Raw genomic sequence first — 16665 nt, forward strand, 5'->3', positions numbered from 1 at the left:
TTCGTCAGAGAAGTCTGATGGGACGGTGGAACCCCCGCTCATATCTGTGGTCTTCTCTTCACTGCCCCCCAGCAGCCCCGAGGTGGGACTCAGACACCTGTCCCCTGCAGCTTCCTCTCTGGCCCACACTTGGGGATCTGGCTGCCCTCTGCCTTGGGTGCAACCAGGTCATGGCAGGGGGAGGGTGGGAGTGGGGCTGTGTTCTGCTGTGGCTCTCTGCCTCTGGCAGGAGCCGGGATGTGAGCCTGGGGAAGATTAGGTGGAGTGTGTCACCCCTGACATCCCAGGACACGGAGGGGACCATCCCTGTCTCCAACTGCTATCACTGCTGCACACTCAGTAGACCCAACGTGGAGTCTCTGCTCACCCTGATCCAGGTACCACTATGCCTGCACCCCCCCCCATGAGTATGCCTGCGCGGGACAGAGGCCGAAGTGAAATGGCAAATACAGGACATCGTAACTGCACAAGAGGGAGAGAGGGAGAAGGGGGAGGGGGAGAAGGGGGGGAAGACAGACTATAAAAGAAAGGACAATATTTTATATTGTAATACTCTGCATCACTTTTTTCCTGCACTTTGGACACAGGCCCCTGCATTTTCCTTTTACACAATGCCCCGATCAACCCTCTGAGCTCTAAAGAATCACCTTCTGAGATTCATCTACTAGAATGGAAGGTGGCAAGGTAAACTCCACTTATGCATCCTTTGTAAGCTAACCTTGATGCCAGGGTAATAACAGGGCTTCCTGCAGCATTCCCCGACCTTAAATGTAAGGCTCTGAAATTAATTACGAATTGTAGGTTTCAGACTCCAAAGGGATATGATGATTGGGGTTGCTGCATGGGGGTCACTTCCCTCACGTAGTTGCTGTAGCATGAATTCATATTTCCTTAGAATGATGATGAGACACCTTATATAAAGCAGAGTTGAAACATATGTATGACATTTAATAAGACAACAACAGATAAAGTCAAAATTTTGCTAAGATATCCCTTTATTCCCTATTAAAGAAGATAAAGCCTTAACATTCGGACATACAAAAACACACCGTGTGTCTGGTTTGAATAAACCAACTGTGAAACAGACATTGTGGAGACGGTCAAAGAAGTGTGGGTATGGGCTGGGCACTACAAGATATTAATCTGTTAATACTGTCAGGTGTGATGATGACATAGTGAGTACAAAAAAAAATCCTTCATAGACGCAGGCTGAGGGATTCATTGGTGAAATATGAAATAACATCGTGTCTGAGATCTGCCTCAAATACTTCAGCAAAAGGAGCAACAGAAGAGGGAGGCAGACACAGAGGATGTGGAAGAGAAGATGAAGAAACAGTGACAAAGATGATGAAGGAGGAGAGAAAAAACGTCAGATAGAACAGGACTGGCAAAATGATGAACCTAGGTGATGCACGTGTGGGAATTCATTATAGCATTCTTTTTATGTTTTTCAATTCCCATAATGGACTCTGCGTGCGCGCGCGTGTGTGTGTGTACCTGTTGCCTACAAAAAAATTTCAAATAAAAACTAGGGCACAGATTTTTCATTCTCCTCCATACCAAATGTCTTTTTTTTTCCCCTCAGGCTGGCAGGAGCGCTCTACGCTGAAGAGATACAAAGGAGTTGATGGGAAGGATAATCCGCCCATGGGCTCCTGACACAATATAAAAAAGAAAAGGAGAAAGTGGGAGGAAGAGATCGCTATTGTTCCTCCCCTAACCCTTCCTTCTAATTATGCCAGAGTCAAGGCTCGGGTCACAAAGAAAATGATTTTGGTGGTCAACCATTTGCCCTGTTTTATATACATCAAAAAAGCTCTTGTTCTGACCACATTCCAATCTCACAGTTTCCCACCTACTTTAAAAATGTATTGAGGCCAGATTAACAAAAATATGAACAAAATGACTATATTATAAGGAACGCTTTGTCTGTAAACCGGGAGATGGCCTTCTTGTTATGCTGAATTGCATGATGTGGGACACTTTAAAAAGTTACATACACTTTCTGTTATTATAAGTATTTCCGATAAATGCTCAACATGCACAGCTTTTAAAAAGTTGAATGTAAATTTCTCTCTTGAGTGCAGATGGTGGCCAAGCAAAGTAGCTCTTTGGTCTTCCAGACAGAAGGTCAGGTCATGGCTGAAAGACCAAAGAACAATTGCTGCTTTGCTCCTCCAGATCCACGGAATGAGACACCACCACTTTCCTTTCTGAAACTGTCTGCTCAATACAAAATGGTTACAAAGAGTACCTATAAGATGTCCTCACATTCTGTCCAAGAGAAAATGGTAACAAGCACATCCCATCACAAACACCTTGTAACCATTCCGAGGTTTTATTCCTAACCCTCCGACCTCCAAGAAGGCACATCTTTATCTAAAAACAACACTAGAAATCATTATGAAAACTGCTGTTTGACTAGTAAGCAGGAAATGTTTACAAATGAAAATGGCTCCTTTTAAAATCCTGCCACTTTGGCCTCCGCATCATTGCTGGTTAATTGCAACAAGCTAGAGCTCTGAAAGACAAATATTACAAATACTTCTGCACGTTATTCATTTACAAGTGATATGGTAATCTTACTATTCCGACAGTGTTTTGTCTCCCTAGAACATTATCCTATAATTTTAAATAACTCAGACACTCTTCTTATTTTTTTTCTAATTAGTCCAAGTTGTTATATTGGGCAGGTGCTATAGAATAATACAAAAGTATTTAACAATGCTAGCAAGCATACCAAGATGATACCCTTTAAAAAAAAAAGTCATAATATATCAGGAAAGGAAAGGAAAGTTCTGTTTGGTTTGGTAGTGCTAGACCTTGGGCTGCTGATGGAAGATTTTCAATTCCACTATCAGGCACGCCCCCAACTGGATGCAATGCAATAAAATAGTTTCATTATCTGTACACATTAATAATGAAAATTCTGAAAATTAAAACTCATTAACACTCTGAATATAGTGGTACAAAAGCAGAATCTGATTCTGGTTGTTCAGATGTTAATTTAGCGCCGGGGATTTCAGCCATGACTTGGAAAACTTTTTCAAGTACTAAATTTCATTATCACTTTCATTTTTAATACTCCCCTATCATCTATTTACATCATCTGCATAGAAAGTTGACTGGGTTGAAAGGGAAAAGATGCTGGAAAGTACGATATAAAGCTATGAACTAGAAATATATTTGAAAAAAATTACTTTTAAGTTTACCTACTTTTAAATTGTGCTGATTCTTTAAAAATACTGACACTGAGAACTCATTTTAATTGAATAGATTTATCAATCTACTTCCATTGAATATAAAGAATGAAAGCCTTCGATGTTCTGTACTGTAACACAAATATAGAAAACCCAAAATGAGTCTATTAGAACTGCCTCTCTCAAAACTTTATCCATGTCGTCAATTAAAATTGGAGTATCTACATGATCTCAACAAAGATATAACATAAAACATCTGTTCAACTGAAATGGGAGTAAGCAGCATTTTCCCCTAACATTTCTAATTTCCCTGTATTTAAGGCTTCTTGAGCAAACGTATTCATGGTTATCTTAGTTAAAACTGGTTTCGCTCTGCCAACAATCAATTTGATTGACATATTTACATATCAACTCATCTCATCTTACAAATTTTAAACTTTTTCACTTAAAATTGGATTCAAGTTGGCATCTTTCAAGAACTTTATGTACGTATATTTTAGGTTCAAACTGCATTAGGACATTTTTTTTTTTTTTACTTTTGTAAGTAATAGATACACATATCCAAATGTATATTTATGACCTGTCAGATTGGGATTTTATATGCATGCAGTTGTATTCTCACCATTTCATGTGAAAGGTGATAATTTTAGGCAACTACAAATGAAATTCTTGTAATAGTATAAACTGGATTGTTCCATTAGTTAGAAGCAATATAATAGAAATAAATAACTTACATCTTTAATTATGTCTTTAATCGTTGTAGTTACACTTGTCATCTCTTACCTCATCTTTAATTTCAAGATCCCTTTTAGTTTTGGTTCTGTACCCTCTGTGTTCCTTCTCTGCCTCATCCTTCTCCATTTTGGTTTTATTCAACTGATAGCGCATTTCCCCGCACACCTGTTAGATAGTAAAAACTAGATCAATAGCTGCGGGAATCTACCAGGCAATGCCTGCAATTAGATCTTTTGGTGCCCCCTAGAGGTCGTATAAATAAAATACAATAGAACTTTCCTAAGAACGGCATTTTCTGTTAGAATATTCAACGTATTCTGTTAAGATGTGAAGGCAATATCAGGTATTACTGAGTTTAACAATTTCAAATTATGATAAAGAAATGTATAACTAAGAGATTTAAGTAATGTGCCCAAATTTTTTTGTGTAAAATAAGTTTCAATTGCACATTATCATTCAAAATGCATTATCATCTCTATTTTATATAGATAAAATCATTAATTAAAATATTAAGCTATGTGAATATTCATTCAAATTGTTGTGGTTTAAATAGACATTCTATACAGTAAAGTTTTCCTTTAAAGATTTGATCAGTTAGGCTTTTATTTAAGGAAATTTATAAAGGAATTTTTCTCTCTGCTAAGAGACTATATAGTATTTAGGTGTACAGTAGAACCCAGTATTTACTGTAATCTTTGTAGATAATGTCAATCTTAAGCACAGTGCGATGTATTTAAGTTGATAAACATTGGTAAAAGGCACAGACTGGAACCATTTATAACTGTAGCATTCAACTTAAGAGGAAAATATACATATAAGTGAAATGATTTTAACATATCATTAAATAATGAGTATACATAGCATCTTAAGAGTGTTGTGTATCATTCTTTATACAATTTTTTTTTTCAATCCAGGGCCTCTACAGACAGGTAAATAAATTTGGAAAATGCAATCAGTAGATAAATTTAAACAAAGAAATTATAAGCTTTTGAGACAACTGAGAACCTGCAGAGAGATTAATTAACACACAAGTCTGCTAATTCAGTCTCTGATATACAAATACAACTTTTTAAAAATCATGTATCATCTAAAGGTTATATAGTTGCTTGAAACTTTTTCCAATTTTGGTATTTCTCCAAAACTGATGATTAGAACTTCAGAAATTAGTTTTCATCATTATTGAGGTATTAGAATCTCATAAAACCTATATCTATCTCCCATGATCAAATAAAAAATACTTTGAAAAATAAACAAATCTGTGTCTAAAGGTTATAGTGACAAGACAGAGGAAAGTCAGTAAGTTTCTCCCCAATGGCCCTCAAAATGCTAGAAGAATAAAATTACAAAAAATTTGATTTGAAATTCAAATGCCTTGAATGTGTCAGAGCTGACCCCTCTCATTAAAAAAAAACTAGTAATTTACAAAAAGTTATTAATTCTAAGGCTAAATAAAGTTTAAAATTAAGAATGATAGAAAAAAATTAGAGGGGCCCAAATTTGCTTGCTTTCTTATTCTTATTCCAACCTATTTGATTTATACACATGAATGAAATGAAAAAAAAAACCCAAATTGAAAATACCAAAAAATTATAATTACCCAGCCATGGTGTTTCAAACTCAATACCAATACAAAATTATTGTTTATTATTATATGTCTAAGCATTGTTTTATTTAGAATTATTTCATCTCTTAATTTTATTTTTAAAGTTCCCTTGCCTTACTACTTTCACTTTAGCATCTGCTAAGTTTATCCATAACCCTTAAGTTTATCTAACATAAACGGGCAAATTAAATTGAAGTGGAATGATATCTCAGGGTTGGAGCCACCACGAGGCATGCTTCTGATGCTTGAGTCTTTCTGGACGGTTCTAAAGACAGAGGAGGTATCTTTACTGTACACATTCCAACAGAAAGTTCTCTTCCTGCAATGGACTGGACACTCTCACCACCAGCTTTCCCCCATAAATCTGGATTAACCACTGCCAGCCCTCTATATCCATTCCCTTACTTCTACCCCTACCCTCCACACAAACACATTGATGATATTGGCAAATATGGTATTTTAAAACTTTAACGTTAGCTAGCTTGAACTTTAGAAAACAAATGGAGAATTACAGAAATTGAAGGGAAAAACAAGAAAAAAATAGGTTTTGTTTCTTCCATATACTAAAGGTAATGTTAATTACTAAATTATAAGTAACAATGGCATTACAAATGTGTCAACATTTAGGGAAATATGTGGATAAGTAAAATGCAGCATGAAAAGGTATGCATTTCAAACAAAATCATCTGTGTAAATTGGTAAAAAGAAAACAATCAATTTAATTTATTACATCATGCATGCCTATATTTAGTTGCTTAGTTTTAAAGCAACTTATTGCCGAAATCCACATGGACTTTAGTGTTTCATAAATACGTGCCTTACAGTGACGAGCGAAGACTATAAACAATTTAGTTTTGGTTTACAAGTTTGTAATGCCCATAGCACAGACACTGTGGTATTTTATTCTTTTTAAGATTTTATTTATTTGACACTGTGATATTTTAAAGTATAAATTTAGGGACCAATAAAATAAGACACTTAGTATTTGAGCCTTGATTTTAGAGACCAGGTCCGAAAAGGAATGGGAGGTGGAGAATTTTTTATGTTAAGCACACTCTTCATGTGGTAAATAAATCTCTTTTACTATCATTGTGGAGACCAAAGCCATGCTTTCTCTGGCAAACATTTCTCCCATCTAATTTAGAAATATAAATTTGACCAAATATTCAATGATTAAAATAATGAAACTTGCTTATTGATAAGTCTGTCTCAGCCACTTAACCTTCAGTTCTTCCAGGACATTATTTGTGACTAATTCATCTTTTGTATTTGCAGCACCCATCAGAGGGCCTGCCAATAATAAGTAAATGCTGGCTTAATGACCATTATGTGGATCTTTACTATCTTAAATAACAAAACTTTTCCATTCCAAACTGCTTTCTGGGCTTTGTACATTGGGAAAAAATTTTAAACTAAAATCTCACATTGTACCTTTGTGACATCCATTTCCTTGGAAGTAAGCTGGTTTTGAACTTCCTCGAGTTGATTAATAGCTGAAGTCTTCTCTCTTGTAACCTTTTCAACCTGGGCCTCCAGTTGGGCAATATTTTGAGACAGGGACAACATCTATAAGAGGAAATAAAAGTCCTAAACAATAATGCCATTTGACCAAGTAAATATTAAGAACATTGATTACTCAGCCATAAAAAAGAATGAGAATTTGCCACATGCAACAATGTGGATGGACCTAGAGAGTGTAATGCTAAGTGAAAGAAATCAGAGAAAGACAAAATACCATATGATTTCACTCATTTCTGGAATTTAAGAAAAAAAGGGAAAAAAGAGACAAAGAAACAAAAAGACACAGACTCTTAAATACAGAGAACAAACAGGTGGTTCCCAGAAGGGAGGTGGGTGGGGAGGGTGGGTGAAATAGATGAAGGGGATTCAGGGTACACTTACCCTGATGAGCACTGAGCAGTGTATAGAACTGCTGAATCATTATATTGTACACCTGAGACTAATATAATACTATGTAAAAAAAAATCTGGAATTAATGGAAGTCTCTGCATGGCTCCTGGGTTCACTCTTAAGTCATTTCTCTGTGAATTGGGTATGTCCGTTTTTCCACTTCCTCAACTCACCCATCCCCCATGACTTAAATATATACTTCCTTCTGATTCGTTCTCTGGTCTCTACCCTCATTTTGGGAAACACGTACAAGATGATAAAAATCAAAGTTTGGGTTGAAACCTTAAGGTGATAATCATGTAAGTTGTGCAAGGGACTGACAGGAATAAATTTCAAAGGTGATGTCAAGAAATCAGAGAAGTGTGGGGAACCTGGGTGACTCAGTCAGTTGGGCATCAGACTCTTGACTTTGGCTCAGGTGATGATCTCAGGGTCCTGGGGTTGAGTCCCATGTTGGGTTCCCCGCTCAGCAGGGAGTCTGCTTGAGATTCTCTCCTCTCCCTCTCCCTCTGCCCCTCCCCCAATGTGCTCTCTCTCAAATAAATAAATCTTTTTAAAAATGATTAAATCTTTAAAAAAATCAGGGAAGTCTTAGACCCTTCTCCCACATGGAAGGATAAAAGGACATGGTGGGAGAGCTGGAGAGCCCCCATTCTCTAGCTACCCTCCTTCTTCCTCTCAGCCGTCACCCCTTCTCCTCAGGAAGGTTTCTATGACCGCTGGCTCCCAGCACAAAATAGGAGCCCTTCCCACACCCAAGGTTGCTATGCCCTGGGACAGCCATGCCTGCTGTTGGCAGCGGGCACCCATGGGCACAGATCGCTGCCCCAACCACCTCTCTATGTCTCCATCACACTGCAGCCTGCGACGTCTGCCCACTTCCAGCCTGGCACTTATCCCACTGTTTCGTTGTCTGTTTGCTCCCACAGACTACAAGTTCCTCGAGGGCATGTTCCTCAAGAGGCACCGAAGGTATGATGAATGAACAGATCACTGGAATGAACGGCTTTTCGGAGGAACCATCCACTCTATGAGTGTCAGCTTCTTACTTTTTCTTCCCAGGGCGAGAAATGCTTTCTAGATCTCAGGTTTAACCTTTACAGTTCTTTATTTGCAATTACATTTTACTCTGCTCCAGGAAGTCAAAACTTCCTAGACTCTTAATTTCTTATTTGTATTGGCAGCTTTAAAGTGAAAAAGAAATGCTACCTTCCTAGAGAGGGAAACACAGAGAGATATCTATCAGTGTTTAATCTGTTACACAAGAGCTTGTAACAAAACTGAAAGAATATTTTAAATTTACTGTTGTACATGGACATGGGTGTGAATGTCCATTTTAGTTTTACAACTAAAATCAACAGGGCAAAGTTTGTGATAAAAATCAAGACTGCCTTTGAGTTATGTAACTAGCTCAAGTTGACACATATGAAAATAATGAGCCCTGGTAGCGATTTTCTAATTAAATGGTAGATGTATTAATTAACTTTTCTGGGGATTGTAGAGAATTGTACATTTGACTTATGGTTGTTTACATGTCCTTCTTATCATCAAAAGACTGACTAAAAATTTTAATTTGCACATAAAATTACTTTTACTAACACCAGGCTACAAACTATCCTAATGCATATTGCAATCTGACCCCCAAATTGAAAGTCAAAAGAAATTAAATGCAACCAATAACGAGATTAATTTATATACTTAATTTTAAAAATTCAAGTTCATGAGTATCCATATTATGAAGCCTTTCCGGAAACAACAGCAGCGAACTTCAATTACCAGCTACTAAAAATCATACTTATGTGAAGCTATATCTTATGGTAAACATATTAACATCGGTGGTTTCTGAAGTAAATATGCAGACAGACATTCACTTGCTAATTGTAAATTCCAACTCAGTTTCTATTATAAGCATGTACCAAATCACACTCCTTCCATCTGATTCCCTCCCTCTGCCACCCATCACTTCTTTCCTCTGCCCACTACCTGTCTGCTCCCTCCTGTCACCCACTTCCTGAGGCCTCCACTCCTGTTGTCACACCTTCTTTTTCCCCTCGCCCACCATCTGGAAGTCAGCATTACACTGCAGGAGCTTCTCCATCCACATCTGTTGCGGAGACAGAAGTAGCACAGACAGCTGCAACACTGCTGGATGTCCAGGGCGTCGACATCAGGTAAGTCCTTTAAACTTTGACAGGGGCAAGCAAGAGACAAGGACACCCAGGCTGGGAGAGCTTGATGGAAATCTCTCGGCTGAAGCAGTCCCTAGTGGTCTGAACATGGTATAAAGTGGTACTCGCCATAGAACAGGTGCAAGAATGAAGGATTCTAGCCATGGACTATTATCAAGGGAACCAACTGAAAATAAAGTGCGGACCACATAGGGGGTGCTCACTAAATATGATAAATGACTGATTGAACTAACAAACTCAGGGGCTCAGAGCAGCCAAGGACCATAACTGAAGACAACAAACAAACTCACAGCAAGTACTGTTCATGGGGGGATGATTCAAAATCTGTCTAGGTAGAAGACATCTGCTCTCCTAGAACTTCCCACACACACGAAATTTAATGAGAACGAGTCAGGAGAGAGGAAAGAAGAAAACTAATAAAAAGAGAGGAAGAAAGTTTAAAAGTCTCACAAGCTTTCCTGACTGCTCGGAAAGGGGGTGGGGGGTGCTTGCTTTAGCCCTAACTACAGAGCCTCACAACGTTAGGAGGAATTGCTCAGTCTCACTCTTAGACTAACATCATCTGCCAGGCAGTTGATACATATTCTCACTTTGCATCCCCCCTTGAAGGACAAATTACACTCAATTAATTTTCAGTTGAAAAAAATGAGATTCAGAAAATTAAGGCATGTGCCTAAGTTCACTGAAGCTAATGAATAAAAAGTAAAGCCAGGCTTTATATTCAAATGTCTGCTTTACTCATACAGAGAAATCTATCCCATCAGGCAGCTTCTCTTTCTCTGGAATAAGAATGATAATAGCCTTGAGTTTCAAAGTTATTAAATGTCCACTCTAGGCCAGGTATATTAGGCCCTTTTGAAATATTCTGATTTAATCCTACCAATTTCTTGAGTAGATCAACTCCATTTCTTACTCCTCTGACATGGGAGAGGTTAAACAAATTATTCAAGGTCACAGAAAGGTCAACCTGGATTCAACTCTAAATCTTTTGACTCCAAAGCCACTTACTACCATTTCCTGGTGAAAGCACCTGCCCGAGAGCTAGGACCACTCTCAGCTCTTCATTCAGTCACTTTATTTAGGGCAGGACCTTGAGATTCAATGCCAGCCAAGGGTTACTGTGGGCAAAACATAGCTGGTCTTTGCTGTGGATCTCATTCTCTGTCACACACACAATACACAATTCACAAAGTTACCCCCACTCCATGCCTCACTCTCGTTGGTTATAGCCAGCATTCCTCCCCCCATGCTCTGCATTTCTGAATCCTACCCTCACTGTGAAACTCAGTTAAAACGCCACCTTCCTCACAAAATCTTCCATGATCTCTTGCAGACACAGACTGTCTGATCCTCTGAATAAACATCTTCGTCATACCTTTCCCTTGTACTACATTCATTCATTCATTCATTCATTCAACAAATATATGTGAAGAACATTTTATGAGAGTGGGATGTGCCAAGCAATGACGATGTTAACCAACCACACATTCAAGGGACTCATAGTAAATTGGGGGAGACAAACAATTCAGTAAGAATTTGCAGTTAATTGAGTTATAGGAGCCCACAGAAGAGGCTCGCAACTCATCTCTGGGAGTAGGTGGTAACCAGAAGAACTCTGAAGGATCACTTAGAGAGGGCATGGAGCAGAGCATTCCTCTAGGCAAGGGGCAAGGCATGTGCAAAATCCTAAAATGAAAACACAGTATGGCAGATTGGCATGTCTGTGTTGGAGCTAGTGCAGTAGGTCAGCATGGTGTCAAAACCAGGAAGAAAAGTGGAGGGAGATGAGACTGGAAAGCCAAAGAGAGGAAGAGAAATGTAGAATTTTCATGTGATGCTAAAGGATCCTAAATTTTATCCAAGGGGCTGTAAGGAGACATGAAAGGATTTTAAAGCCAGAGACTGACATATTGACGTATTCATTTGAGAAAGATCATCCCGGCTGTGGCTTAGACGAGAAGGAGGTGAGCCCGGGAGCAAGGAGAGGGCTTGGGCTAGAAACCATCCAGGGGTGAGGTATGGATAGCAGTGGGCTGGAGAGACAGGGCAACGGAAAATTCCTAGGCACCTGAATCTCTAGATTTTGGTGACATAAGGATGAGTAGGGTGAGGGAGAGAAAGGACCCAAGAATGCCAGCAAAATTTGGGGGTTGGGCAACCCCCTGGGGGAGGGAAGATGGGAAGTGAAGCTGGTTTGGGAGCTCACTAGAGAGCTGAGGATTTAGGAATCGATTCCATATACGTGAAACTGGGAGCCGCAGTAATGCCGAAGACCCCGAAATCTAAAGCTCTCTGCTAAACTCTAGAACTTTCCATCAAGCTGTTTTCTGCATGTGTTTCCTTGTCTCAAAGGCACTTTAAACTCAGAGCAAACTGAAAGGCACACATCATCATTCTGTCAAATCAAGAATATAGATCCAAAGGAATCAAGGAAAGAGAATCTTTTAAAGGGAGTAAGAACTAAAAAATATTCCCTAAAAAATAGCACTAGGAGGGCTCCAGTGAACATAATGAGACAACACGTACAGACAAACCTTTCAAGAAATGTGCCCATTATGGGGAAAAGCAAGGAGGGCCATGGAATTACTGAGGTGGCTTCCAACCTTGGCTGCACATTGGAATCACCTGGACAACTTTAAAAATACTGACACCTGAATCCTACCCACAGCTATTTACACATCTCGGTTGGGGATGCAGATTGGGCAGGAAGGTTTTTGGAGCCTCTGTGGAGCCAAGATTGAGAACCACTGGATTGGAAGATTGTTTCTTTCAATGGATGACAGAAACTTGTGCAGATTCTCCCCATAAGGAAGAGGATTCAGCGGGGGAGGAGAATGGAAATGACATCCCTGCAGGGCGCCTGGCTGGCTCAGTCAGTTGAGCACCCGGCTCTTGCTTTTGGCTCAGGTCATGATCTCAGGGTCTTGGGATCAAGCCCCACGATGGGCTCTGCACTCAGCTCAGTATCTGCTTGTCCTTCTCCCTCCCCCTCAGCCCCACCCCCCTCTCAAATAAATAAATAAAATCTTTAAATTAAAAAAAAGAAAGAAAGAAAGGATCTCCCTGAGGTGGAGGAAGAGAATGGGACCCAGAGCAAGGGGAATGAATTAGCGTGAGGCTTCTCCTGTTCTGGCACAGTTGGGATGCTGGTGAAATTTTACTTGAAGTCTCAGGTAAGGGGGATGATAAATAGTTGAAGTTTTCAGTTTTCTTCATTAGGTAAGTAAGGCTCTCTGCTGATAATGAGGGGAACGATGGTATAGTAGAGAATTTGAGCAGAATAAAAGTGATTTAAAATAGTCCTTGAAAATGGGCCCAAGATACCATCATTGCCACCTGGACTAGGATAATTACCTCCCACCTGATCTCCAGGCATTTATTCTGATTTTCCTTCCAATCTCTTGACAGATGGTACTTCTCAAATATAAATGGCATCATGACGCTGCCCAATTTAAAGTCGTTCGATGGTTTTCCATTAGTTTCTGGATAAAATTTAAAATCTTTCACATGCATTTTAAGGCCATTCATGCTTTGGTCTCTACATACTACTCCAAACTCATCTCCCGCTACTGTCCCCACTTCCTATGCTCCAGTCACCTGGGCCTTCTTTAAATTCCTAAAAAGTATGATGCTCTTTAGCTTCAGTGTCTGGGGGGTGTCGTTTCCCTGGGTTTGAATCTCTTCCCCTCAATTCTTCACCTGACTGCTCCTACTCAACCCTGCTGAGTCTCGTTTTCAAAATCTCTTTCATAGGACAGTCTTTCACGACCACCTGGACTTGGTCAGAGTGCCTGTTACATACTCCCATGGTACCCTATACTGTACTTCCTTGCCTTTATCACAGTGGTAACTACAAACTCACTCAGGGAAGTCTGTGTCCAATGTCTTCCTCTTCCCTCCTCTGGAAGCAGGACTGCACACTCCCAGGCCCTCCAGTTACTTTCTGTTGTTGAATGCGGAATGAACGGGGGAGAGGAATGCACGGCGGGACTGCTGAAGCAGCAGGAGCACCAGGGACACTAGGGTCATGATGCACAGGGGTGCTGTCTGCAAGGCTCAGATTGCCCATCCAGGCCAGAGGAGGCAGATGGTTCAATTGACATAGAGTGAGGTTCTCACAGGCGCCATTTTTCTAAAGACTAAGACAAGGGAGTTTACAGTAAATGCCTCAGACACCCATAAGCCTTAAAAATCCCCTCGACAGAACTTGTGATTTTTCTCTTTATATATCCTCAGGATTCACATTGTCTTGCACATAGAAGATACTCAGTAGATACGTGCTGAATAATGTAATTATCACACACTGGAATATTATAATAACAAAGCATTCAGGGTATAAGCTGCGAGTCACTTTAAAAACAAAACAAAACATGTAACAGCTGCTTTGGTTATTTTATGGACCCCGTCTTGCTCAGTGTTTACTCTATTGTAGCAACTTTAAAGATTTATTTATTTATTTTAGAGAGAGAGTGAGATAGCGTGTGAGCTGGGGGGAGGGGGAGGGGGAGGGAGAGGGAGAGAGAATCCCAAGCAGACTCCACACTGAGCGCGGAGCCCAACTTGGGCCTCCATCTCATGACCCTGAGATCGTGACCTGACCGAAACCAAGAGTCAGACACTTAACTGACTGAAGCACAGGCGCCCGCATTGCAGCAACTTTAAAGCTAGGTTTCAATTCTGTATTCCAGTTTATTACTGTTTCCCAAACACTGCCCATTTCATGTTAGCTGTTCCTTTTGCCTTTCATCTCTTCCTTCCATGTGTTCATCTGGCTATGTTCATTATTCATCATGCAATTTGTCAGAACCTACTTGTTACAGTGTATATAATTATTTTTTCTCGGTTACTTGGTTTCTTACACATGTTTCATCTTCTACAGGTCTAATTTGAGAGTGTGGGAATATGGTGGGGGAGTCATCTCTCCTGGATTTAGCCCAGGTTGAAATAAAATCTGGATATCTGCAGAGCACCTGCTTTTCTCTAACAAACATGAGAGAAGGAATCAAACAGAATGGTGGGATCAAAGTATAATTTTACAGTTTCTTATCATGGAATCAATTGATTATTTTACTCAGAGAGGTCCAAGAATATAACTTTTCTTGAGAAATACATGAAAAAATGGAAAATTTTTATGAACTCTAAATTACAAGCAACTGACTATTTACAAGGTTTTTAAAATTGAGTGTTCATTCAAGAATGGCAGCCTACAGCATCATCAGTCACATCACCACAAACATTTCTGCCGCAGCGGGTAACAAAGTGAATCCGAAAGTACCTTTGACCTCACGTCTTCCCTTTCTTTTGTTATTTCCTTTCTCATTGCCTCTTTCTCAAGGGCCCTTTTCTCTTGCTGAGACGCGAGTTCTTTTTCAAGACGCTCTGTCTGTCTCTCCAGTTGATTCTTCAACTGCTCACACTGGATTAAAGCCTGCCAGAGTAAGACGGAGTGAAATGGGGCCTCAGAATTTGCAAAAATGAGAGGAAAATGAGACAATTAAGCTTCAATTTTCTTTAAAATCATCACAAGTCACTGTAAAGCCCATTAGAATAATTTTATATTTGTCAATACCACTTATAGAACTAAAATACTATTCAAATGGTACATTTATTAACACACTTCAATTTTCACAATGAAGACTATATTAACGAAGCAACTAAGAAAACTCAGGTAAATGGACCCCGATGAAGACCACAGATGAATCCAAATTTTGAAAAACGGCATCAGAGAAATCAAGTGTTCTAATATTTTTCAATTATATAGCATGTCCATACTAAATGAAATATATAAGTATCCAATTTAACTGACTTTTCATTTGCTTATGGTTAAAAATTAGTGAAATGCTTCAAAATTTAAAATGAAATGTACCTGTTATGATATACAGGCATCTATTTTTAACATTATCAAATAATCAAGTTCCCTTAAATATAACTAAGATAAGATTTAGTTCACTCTCCTTCCAAACATAACAAAAGTAAAAATTACGTAATAATAAAAAGTTTAGATAAAAAAAGACTCAAAACAACATTTACTCCCTAGTTTCACGAAATGGAAAGTGCCATCTCTCACTGCTGGTAATTTGTAAGTCCATAATTATTCTTTAGTCTCGATTTCCCACTCTGAATTTCTAGAAGTAAAATCCTTCTAACTTCCTTTTAAATACATCCACAGTTATCTTTATGCAAAATACCCAATAATAAACTAATCTCAAAATCCCAATTTTAAAAAACCCCAATAAAGGTAAGGTGCTTGACACAGAAAGTCTGAGTCATTCCATGCTGTATTAGTCTTCTCCCAGTGGCTTTTATCCAATATCCAGCCTTCACCTCATTCAAAACCACTATGTTCCTCTGAATTATCAACCCAAGAAACCCAAGTCTCATATGACCTACAACCTTATAAGTATGAATCAAGTTATATATTTGATAGTCACACTTGTTAATGGTGAGGGAAGTGGTCTCAGTAAGCATTGCAAGTTCTATGCATAGCTTTGCTTCCCTCTGGTGAAAGCTATAATAAATACAGACAAACAATCTAGGGTATGTGAATTTGCTTCTCTTCATCTGGAAACCATTAAACCCTAATTTCTTTCAAATTCTTCTGGAAAGTTTCTGCACTCCTAGATATAAAATATGAGGGTAAAACTCAACTGTCTCAGATTAACTGACAAGCACATCCAGTGACTAAGAAATTATTCTCCTAGGGACTTGGTACCAAGTCCAATTCTAGTTGAGAATGTCTGTAAAATAAAATCTTCTATTAGATTTTAAAAGAATTGAAAAAGCATAGTTTTTCTATAATTTAAGCCCTTGTAGCGTGAAACATTATGAATTTGAGATTTTTGTGCTTCATAACACAGTTGCTGCTGTGAAAAATATTTTAAACATTTTATTTCATTATTATTATATATTTTTTGGGAGAGAGAGCATGAGTGGGGGATGGGGAGGGGCAGAGGGAGAGAATCTTTTTTTTTTTAAGACCTTATTAATTTATATGATAGAGAATGAGAGAGAGCACAAGTAGGCAGAG

At 38.9% G+C, this 16665-nt stretch overlaps 1 protein-coding gene across 8 annotated transcripts in view; it reads right to left on the bottom strand.

The window, feature by feature from the left end:
* The window catches only part of SDCCAG8 (SHH signaling and ciliogenesis regulator SDCCAG8), a 232069-nt gene that overhangs the window by 145866 nt on the left and 69538 nt on the right, over positions 1–16665 (bottom strand). For all 8 annotated transcript variants that reach the window (XM_025877582.2, XM_025877581.2, XM_025877588.2 and 5 more), the window contains exons 10-12: positions 14914–15066; positions 6970–7104; positions 3984–4100 (exon numbers count right to left, since the gene is read on the bottom strand). In XM_025877582.2, the coding sequence (XP_025733367.1) occupies positions 3984–4100; positions 6970–7104; positions 14914–15066 (405 nt within the window). The remainder of the gene's footprint in view (positions 1–3983; positions 4101–6969; positions 7105–14913; positions 15067–16665) is intronic.

The sequence above is a fragment of the Callorhinus ursinus genome, unplaced genomic scaffold (genome assembly GCF_003265705.2).
Source record: "Callorhinus ursinus isolate GAN/ISIS: 27379988/994484 unplaced genomic scaffold, GSC_fseal_2.0 scaffold13, whole genome shotgun sequence".
NCBI lineage: Eukaryota > Metazoa > Chordata > Mammalia > Carnivora > Otariidae > Callorhinus > Callorhinus ursinus.